Below are 10,000 nucleotides of genomic sequence, written 5' to 3'. Positions count from 1 at the left end.
GAAAACAGCAACTGAAACGCCTGTCTTTATTTTTGTAACGACTTGTCTTGTTGCTCTCAAAATATCAGGGAACGAGTTACCCTGTCTTGACCGACTCACTCACTCTTCTTTGAATCGGCATGTTCTTTCTCGTTTTTAAATGAAAGAAGTTTGAAGCAGATTTTACTTGTTGATTGAAATGAAAAGGAAAAGTTTCTTTCCGAGGTACATTGCGAGTGGTCGCCTTGATCTACAGACCAATCGAGACCAAGGCTGAAATGGTGACCACCGTGCATGGCGACCATACTGAATGAGATCAAAAGCTATTCACTAAAAGAAACGTTTAAAGAAATAAGTACATAAGTAAGTAAAATAAGGCGAAGAATACCCAGATCTTTATTTTTTAAACAATTTCTTTTTCCCATTGTATCCCAATAGGATGGCTTTATTTACGAGGGTTTAAATCGATTACTGGTGACTCAGAATGTTCACATAATGACCATGCTTAACTAAGAAAAAGGGTAAGAACAACAATGATTCAAAGGCACAATGAATGTTAAAATGCTCTGATAACATTATTTTGTATTCTTTTTAAAAGCTTTGATTCGTTGAGATCTTAGATACCGATTGATTGCACAAACACTGGAGTAAAAAGTCTTTTGCCCAGCTGAGTCTGATTGTGCCGGCGGGTGGATTCGATCCGATCAACTTGTATGTACCCGTCGATCCAAGTCGAGCAGACTCGACCCGTCTCTTCAAAAGTTGGTCCGTGTTCCGGGAAGTCGGTTTGCGAGGGTCTAAGAAAATTCAGCAAGAATGGCGAATAGGGAGAGTAGAAAATGCCGGCGGTTCGACTCATTCCGATCGACTCGAGTCGGGTTACGTTGTCGATTTGAGTCGACCCGAGTCAACCCTGTTCCGTTTACGGCGGTTCGCGAGAGATTAGAGCATTAAAGACCATTAAACAAGAACGGGATAAGAGATGGTAGTAAAAGTCGATGAATCGACTCAGTCCGATCAAATAGAGTCGGTTTGTCGGTCGACTCAACCTATTTGTCAAAAAAAAAAGTACCCATGTAGATGTGATTGCTTTCAGACTTGGATTGTTATTTTATCCGGAAACAGAAAAAAAATGCTCTCTACTTCGCCTACAAAAATCTAGGATATCGACGAACCGACTCAAATTGGGTTCATTGGACATGGAGGATCATTTTTGCCAGCAAATCGTGGTCCTCGTGCTGCGCACTTGGGCCATAAATCGAACTTAAAACACGCGGACATTTGCCGTTTTTATACTAGAGACGCATAACCCGTCCAGACGAATTATGTGTCTCTCATGTTATCCGTCTAGTGTAAAGACGGGACGAACTATTTGAGACGCATAATTCGTCTGGGACGAACTTAGGCAAAAAAATTTTTCTGCGTCTTTTTTAAATCCGTCTCTGAGTGTAAAGACGGGCGTAAGACGCATAATTCTTCTGGACGAACTATCCAGTTCAGTGCGTCTTCGAAGACGCACTAAAGTAGATACTTCGTCCAGACGCATAATGCGTCTTGTGCCCGTCTGTGTACTAGACGAATTTGTTTAACAGACGCAGAAAAAAATGTTTGCCCAAGTTCGCCCCAGACGAATTATGCGTCTCTAGTATAAAAACGGCCATTTACAGAGCTGGAGCTCTTGTTAATAAGATGTATTTAGATGTTCTCTTTGTATACCCTGGCGTCATATAACTTGTTGCTGAAGTAAACTTACCCGTCTAACCCAGTCTGTTTCGTATCTGGGACCATCTCACTGATGTTATCATAAACAGTGAAAACAACAACACCTTGCGAATAAAAAAAAGATAAGAAAATGAAACGACCAACAGAACAATATAAATACATCTGGCATTTGTAAAAATATGTCTTCGCTTTTTAAACCTAGAGGAAGTTGATTTGTCATGAAGTGTAGAACTTTATTCTATTTAGAAGGGCTTAATTTTGTTCAGATTTAAGCATCTTTAAAAAATTCAACGTAGCTAATAAACGAGGAATAAAAAGAAGCTATTAAATCCAGAAATTGCAATCAGGCTTGTGACATATCATGTATTGTGGCTTATTATTCAACACATTGTGACAATGTCCACATATGGTCATAGCCCGCTCAATATTCGTCGTGAGTACTCAACAAAAATCCTGTGATATGCGTAATTTTGTGTCGCGGAGAAAAATAGTAGTTCTAGCTTTTTTTCCCAAAAAAGAAAATTGTGCTTTGTCATCAATGTGTTGAATAATAAAACAATTATCCTGCTCCATCTTGCGGAATATCGCCTGATATTCCGCGCGATTTCGCCGGATGATTGTTAAATATCATCCACTTTAATTCCTTTGTCTTAGTCCTCTAAACTTCTCTTTTATGTTGAATTTTAATATACCGAAAGTGGCCTATCAAACATCCATGCCGCGATTTCTTTGTTAATCTAGGGGGAATTTAATGGTACTTTAAAACACCAATTATGTAACCACGGAACGTCATTTGCGTTCTGGGTTGGTACGCTTGAGACACCAGGTCAAAGTCCTTTTGTAGCCATATTTTTCATCACTGAGGAGAATAGTTGGCGTAGTGATGAGAGCAGGGTTGGCACGTGGGTTAGAGCAGTGATACCGCAGTGGTCTTCGCAGGGATGGCGTAGTATTGGCAGCTGAGTTGAGGCAACGAGGAGACGTGTAGCCGAACGTACGCAACATATTGCGCCCAACAATGTTGCAAGATGTTGCGTTGAAAGTTGCGAGCGTTTGGCCAGGCCTTTATTCAAATACTGGATAATGCCAAAAGATCAAATTTATCTTAACTTGAGAACAATACTTGCAGTTTTGCGTAGTAAAATCCTCCCCGTCCTCCCCCAGTGTCGTGCTAAGGAAAAAAAGAAGCCCCAATGGCCAAAAAGGATAATACTTCAAACAAGATTAAATAATGTTCTTTTACCTGTCCTTTTCAGAACTTCCGAAGGTAACGTAATACCCGCCCAATCTTCCTCGGGTGAAAAATTTGGTGTCTCCGTTACTGAAAAAACGAGCGCTTCTTTGTTGTTCGCAGCTACCTTTTGGATCTTCATTGCTTAAAAAAAAATCAGAGGAAATTTTCATTTAGGGAGGGTACCTTTCTTAAGTTCATACTGACGCTAGGTTTTACAGCAATGCCTTTTTTGGCCTTCTTTAATGCATGACATTTGCACTGAATTAATTGATGGGGATCACGCATGGGGAGAACTTTCGAACGTGTCAATAGGATTTTTTTATCCAAAACAATTAAAATGATTTCTTGGCTCAGAGGAATAAATAGGGATTTGAACGAGTTGTTTTTCTCGAGGCTTTGAGGTTAAACATTTTGTCTAGAAGTGACTTTTTAATCAATTAAAATGTAAATGGGTACCTGGAAATGAAATTGTGGTAATGTTACTTTCACTTTAAACAAAAGCATTTTATTTAATGTGGCTCTAACCAGTTTCAACACTTTGAAGAGACAATCTCTTTAAGAAGATTGGCACTACACACTGTATCACCTAACAGCAATGTTATGGTACCATATGAAACACCGATTATTGCTGAACAAAATGAGTTTATTATTGTGACGTATGAGTTACCCTGGCAACGGGAAAGCCTAGCAAAAAACACCCAATATTTTGGCTTTAGTTGCTCATATCTCAAAAACAAACTCGGTGACCTCCATATTTTATCGCTGGAAAGTGACCAAAAGGCCTAGATGAAACTTTTTGCAAATTAAGAAAACATTCTGTACTTCAGAATCAGAGCCTCCTCAAAAAACCACTGAGTTAAGGTGGCTCTGAATCCGCTGAACAGGAATTTTTTTGACTGCAGAAAGTTTCATTTTGGCCTTCTGATCACTTTTTCAGCAATTAAAAATGGGGTCACCAAGTTTGTTTATGAGATATGTGCAACTGAAGACAAAATAAAGAGTGTTATTACAGGGCTTTCTCGTTGCCACGGTGACTTACACGTCACGATAATGACCGCATCTTATTCCGCAATAATTGGTGTTTCTTATGGTACCATAACATTGCTAATACATGATACAACGTCATAGTGCCAAACTTTCTGATAAGAACGTTACTTGAATGCTTTGAAACTGGCTTGAGCCAACTTAAACCATCACATCTCAAGAGCTTCTAAAATGAATAATGTGTGATAAAATAAGCGAAAAAAAGCCCTAAGGATTATTTTTGCTCGGTTTTTGACAATGATATGTCTGGTCAGATTCCCCTGAAAGATTTTGCAGTTGCCTCAGGTTTCTCTTAGCTCTGTGCAAGCTTCGTGTATTCAACATTTTGTTTAAAAACAACTTGCATGGCCTCAAAATAGTTGTCACTTGTTTACATTTACACACCAAAGGTTTCTTCAGAAATGATGTCACTTTCGTTTTCCTTCAAATGAGTCTTGGCGTACTCGACGGCGAATGTTTCCAATGCTTGGCTCGCTAGCAAGAAATTTACCTTCCCTCCTTCATCTCTAAGTTCTTTAGTAACGTTTCCGACAATCTTAACAGCAACCTGTCGATATCAAGGTACAAGTTATCTATTGAATGTAAAGTTATCTGCTAACAAACATTCTTTTTGTTATCAATGGGTTATAAATTTTCGGGGGGTTATGGGGTAAAAGTTTTAATTATTAATGGGTCGATGGGTCATTATTAAGAATTATTTATGTATAAAGCAGTTGTTTATGTAATATATAAAATATGCACGAGCGGCAGATCTGTATCACATTTTTAAACTCAAGACCAAGCCGAGAGTTTGTAAATGTGATACAGATCTGCCGCTCATTGGATATTGTCTATGACTTATTATTATTAAAAGTCAGCATTTAAGTGTTAATGCACACTAGGTATTTTTTTGTGATTCGAATTTGGGACATTTTAACAGGGAAAACCGAAAGAAACGTACATAAATGAAGAGAAGTCTGTATCAGATATACAGATATTGATTAGTAAAACATTTCTTTTGTTTTCACATCATGAATTATTAATGAATTTTCTGATGTTTCTTACAAAATAGACCACTTCCAATATATTAAAATTCAGTCTAAAACAAAAGACACCATCTCGAGGCTATGGGGAATAAATATAAGGATTTGTTTGAGTTTATTCCCCAGAGCCCAGAGATGATGCCTTCTGTTTTGGAATGAATTTTAATATATTGAAATTGTCTATTACCCAGTGTCAAAAATTATAATAATACTCTTAGTTTGTCCCTCAAAAATTTTTGCATAAGCGTTGTTTGTTGGAACAAGATAAAATAAAAACAATGCTTATGCAAAATTTTGAAGCGACAAACAAAGAGTATTATGGTATTTTGGTACTAGCTAGTTCATGTTGTTTAAGATTTGAAGCTTTGTAATCTGTCTACTTTTTGGCCTTTTATTCTATGTCATATCTTTCGGCAGTTTCCGACGCTTTAATTCAGTAATCTCAGTCGTTCGTTTGTTGGAGTGGATCCATGCTAGGTCTTGTTACTAAGGAGATATAATTCAGCTTCTTTTCGACCTCCCTGCTTTTCCTTTTTTTTTTTTCCTCCTTAATCATTCTAGTTGTGGCAGCTGTGATGTGGCAAAAATAAAATGAACGAAACAAATAAACAAAAAAGCAATGGAGCAACAAGAAAAAAGTATTTCTTTTTCTTACGTTCAAAGAGCCCTTCTCTGTAGCATTAAGAGCCTTTATCTTCTCGACGGCGTTTTCCAACTACACAAAAAAAATGTATATATGTGTAAGATCAAATCCACCGGTAAACAGGCGTTTGGACTTTTATTTATTTCCTTAGAACCATCGGGACCAAAACAAATAACGACGTAGCGTCTAGCGTAGTTGCTTCGATTTATTTGCTTCGCTAGACAAACACATGTATATCTCAGTATAAGCAACTATGAAAAAAAAAACCCAAAAATCACGCGACTGACGTGGCGGGAAGTAGTAACAGGGCACCCAGTCGCAACAATATCTATAAAAAATTAAAATGCATGACTGTAAGAGATGTACAAAACACGACCTTTGGAAATGCATACGCATTTCTAGGTGTTCAAGCAGTTGTTACACTTCCCTTGGCTTTTGAAAGTCAAGACAACTAATCACTTATTCTGCCGTTACAACCTATCGTTATCTGCAATTTTTTTTGAGAAATTTCCCTAGGTGTTGAAGGATTCAACCCGGGCAACATTTAATTATCCAAAATTCACTTACAATTCAAGGGGCGAGTGGTTCATGCCATTTTTTAAATACTGTATTGTACCTTTTCCATAGCTGTCTCCTGCTGGGGCGTATACATGTAAATGCTTGTTGCTACGCTTACACCGGAAGTAGCTGTCGTTAAAGCCTCTGGCGAATCAATGATTGATACTGTCGCTGACGTAAGCGACAGAGCTGTATAGATATTCAGACTGGTCGATGGAGTGGAAAATCCATTGCTGGTGCTTATTCCTTCAGTTCCATTCTCTGATGTTGTCAACGATGTTGCTTTTGATGGTACTAACATCGATGTTGATGTTGCTACGCTTACACCGGAAGTAGTTGTCGTTAAAGCCTCTGGCAAATCAATATTCAGACTGGTCGATGGAGTGGAAAATCCATTGCTGGTGCTTATTCCTTCAGTTCCATTCACTGATGTTGTCAACGATGTTGCTGTTGATGGTACTAACATCGATGTTGGTGTGATTCTGGTTATGGTTTCCCTGGTCTGAGTGACTGATCTAGTTCCTGATGACGTCATTATATCTAAAAGTATTTCATCCCAAAACTAAATCATTTTCTGTTTAGCTACTCATTTCATTCATTAAAACCACTAACATATTTCCTTAGGTAAACCCAGGTAAACCCAACCATCAATTTTTCTAATGACTCGCATGCACCAGTAAAAAGACCCGCTGGAATTTATTCAGTTGATTAATTAACGAAGCTTGCATGCAGACGGTGCATGATTTGACGAGCGTTCAATTCATACACCGTCTGCACGCAGGCTAATAAAACGCCGCGGCGTGATTTTGGTTAACGGCAATTTTTCAACGACTGCGCCACTTTCACACGAGTAATTTAATTCAGAGACAACATTAGAAACAAAACAAACTTCCTTTTTCGTAGAATGTTCACACTATGTTTGGACGACGAGGATAAATTGAACGAATGGTTGACTTCGATGCAGTTTAGCGTTGTATTCAGAATATTATGATTTCTCGTTGTTTCGATGAGATGAATGTGGCATTTTTTTAGAACGGCTTTTGAAGGGAAAATGTTCAAGTTAGAAAACCGACTATTTGCTCCACGATTGCTAAAATTGACAGAGATGAAAAACGAATGTCAAACTAACATCTTTTAATTTTTTTTTCTTGTTGAGCTTATTTCTGGAATTCTGCACTTAAATGAAAAAGAGTATGAAGGTCTAATTTGTCTGCTGCTCGTTTCTTCTTATTTTTGTCTTAATGTTAACCCTTCTTATGCCTGAAATCAAAATACATGTATAGACAAATGCGCTTGCACTACCAAAAACAACAACAACAACAACAATAACAACGTACCCTGTATTAATATTTTAAACTGGTCCTAATCTTTTGTGACCATCATTTTTGGTGCGACCCTGTTGAACCTTCCATGCCGCTGTCCATTCCACAAAAGTTTTTGAAGGTTCATCTTGGGTTTTGTTTGAGTCCAAGACAATCTTTTTTTTACTGTTTCCAAGTATTAGTGAAAACTATATTTCGGGAGTATCTATACTAAGTTCTAAGGAGAATGAAATACACTTGTCCCGTGTCTGTCAGCTCTTCTTGTGCAGCAAGTGATACGCTTCCCAGCTGTTAAAAAGCTCTCCCCTCACGAGATTAGTCTTTAGTGACTTAAGTCTGCCAGGTGATCTGGTGACGTAATTTGGAGGACTGGGAAGAAAAATTTTAACGCCGTATCCCACAACCGCGCGCGGCCTTAGGTGTTGTTTCCAAACTCCCTGCAGTATTTCCATCGCCAAAACTCAACAGATCATTACGTGTCTACCACATTTCCTCTTGTTGAATGAACATTCAAGTAGACCCGACGAGATCTAACCTCGCCTCTGGCATGTTGAATTAAAAAATAAGCCCGCGCGCGGTTGTGGGATACGGCGTTAAAAATTTTCTCCCTAGTCCTTCGAGTTACGTCACCAGATCACCTGGTTGTTTGATATGTGGAAAGAGAGGAACTAGAGGATGAGGGAATATAACACATCCCCATGCCCCATGATAGTTTTTTTCAATCTATTTTAAGCTTCGCGCCATGCTGTGAAAATGATTTTTGTCTCGAAATTTTAATGACACTATTACAATAGACCATATATTGGACTGGAACTAGCTTGCGATGGAGGCTAATGCGGGGGAATATATTAAAAAGTATTTGTATTTGAAAAGATTGCCCCCATTTAGCCTCCATTGCAAGCTAGTTCCAGTCCAATACTGAGAATACGAAAATGGTCTATTAGTAAAATCCAACTAGTGGTCTATTATCAATGCTGCGTTCTGATTGGTTGAGCTACTAGTAAGCTATTTGTTATAGCCCACTAGTAGCGAAAAGCGCCGGCTTTGAAAACCAAAACAACAATTAAAGTCTAGCTTCAACTAGCGAAAGATGTTTTGTCTCGATATTTTTTTGACCAACTAGTTTGATTTTACTAAAACAATTATTCCTCTCGCCCTCATGGCCTCTTGAGTCAATAGCCCATTCGGCTTTCGGCCTCATGGGCTATTGACTCATAGCCCATTCGGGCTCAAGGAATAATTGTTAATTAACCAATCTGGCCTCGTTTGTTCAAAAGGTGGATAACGCTATCCACCGGATGAATCACTATCTAAACACAAGCAAAACGAATTGAGTTATCCAGTGGATAGTGATTTATCCAGTGGATAGCGCTATCCACCCTTCGAACAACTGGGGCCAGGTGTCTTCCCTAAAATACATCAATCTAAATTGAAAAATAATATCATTGAAGGGGCCCATGTATGGTGGATGTGTTCTTTCCTCTCATCCTGTCTTGTTGTAGGATAAAGGAAACCGTTACCCTGTTCACAGATGTCATGGTGGACTTGATCACATCTCTTTGCAACCAGCTGTCGATTGCTTAGAAGGAAGCAAAACCACGTGTTCTTCACTTCAGGAAGAATGTACTTAGAATTCACTTGAAGCCTGTTGTTTTGCCCGTTCCAGCAAAAATCAAATTTGTTGTGCCAGCTTGAGATAAAAAAGAAAGGATTATCATAATCATAAAACGCGCGATTTAATTTTAGTTCTCGTTACTTTATTGAAGGAGAGAATCCATTAAAACTGAGAGAGCCAGGGGAGATAAAACTCATTGCACATTCCATAAGGCAAACCCAATCATTTAGTAAGTATAATTAATTGCTGTTCCGAGAAATGAAATTCAATAAAAGGCGACTTAAAATGCGTTGCTTTTTGGCGATTTTATAAGTCCCGAAACCATTCTTCGTTCTTTTATCGTTGCGTGTTCTATCACAAGGGCAATGAAGACAACGAAGATAGAATTTGAATCAAGAGTCTCTGTTCGATGAATGTTTTGCACCATTTTGTTTTTGATCAAATTTTCCCGACACAGCATTTTGTTGTAGGTAACAATGTTGGAACGTTTTATCTAATTGAGTACTGTATAATCTTGCGTATTTATATTAGCCATGATTTTGTCGGGGACCACGCATCTTTGGCGAAGATTGGAGAGCACACTCTTTCCTGTAATGTAGCTTGAAATCTATTCGCGGACTAGGCTCCATGTGTAGGCTTTCTCAGTCAATCAGTTTTGACTTCACAAATTAAGTATAAAATACAAGCAATACTCGAAAAAGTAGGGAGAAATCCTAAGACAACCATAAGGTCTTTAATATTAGCCTTTCTCGTTGAGGATGACTTAGTAGAATCAATGACAAAATGTGGACTGCCATTGTGGGACATATAAACAACATGCCAACTATTACATGTCAAACTAAATTACATTTTCAAGTAGAA

General features: G+C 38.3%; 2 protein-coding genes across 2 annotated transcripts in view; both read right to left on the bottom strand.

The window, feature by feature from the left end:
• The window catches only part of LOC138033225 (adhesion G-protein coupled receptor D1-like), a 14,297-nt gene extending 9,809 nt beyond the window's left edge, over positions 1–4,488 (bottom strand). The window contains exons 1-3 of the mRNA XM_068880998.1: positions 4,364–4,488; positions 2,945–3,076; positions 1,733–1,805 (exon numbers count right to left, since the gene is read on the bottom strand). Of these exons, the coding sequence (XP_068737099.1) occupies positions 1,733–1,805; positions 2,945–3,074 (203 nt within the window). The 5' untranslated portion in view covers positions 3,075–3,076; positions 4,364–4,488. The remainder of the gene's footprint in view (positions 1–1,732; positions 1,806–2,944; positions 3,077–4,363) is intronic.
• LOC138033439 (adhesion G-protein coupled receptor D1-like) overlaps positions 1–10,000 on the bottom strand; it is a 143,531-nt gene that overhangs the window by 126,082 nt on the left and 7,449 nt on the right. Inside the window, exon 3 of the mRNA XM_068881182.1 lies at positions 9,045–9,214. Coding sequence (XP_068737283.1) covers positions 9,045–9,214 — 170 coding nt within the window. The remainder of the gene's footprint in view (positions 1–9,044; positions 9,215–10,000) is intronic.

The sequence above is a fragment of the Montipora capricornis genome, chromosome 14 (genome assembly GCF_036669925.1).
Source record: "Montipora capricornis isolate CH-2021 chromosome 14, ASM3666992v2, whole genome shotgun sequence".
Taxonomy (NCBI): Eukaryota; Metazoa; Cnidaria; class Anthozoa; order Scleractinia; family Acroporidae; genus Montipora; species Montipora capricornis.
The sequence above is the reverse complement of the archived record's forward strand: the minus strand, read 5'-3'. Positions and strand labels throughout refer to the sequence as shown.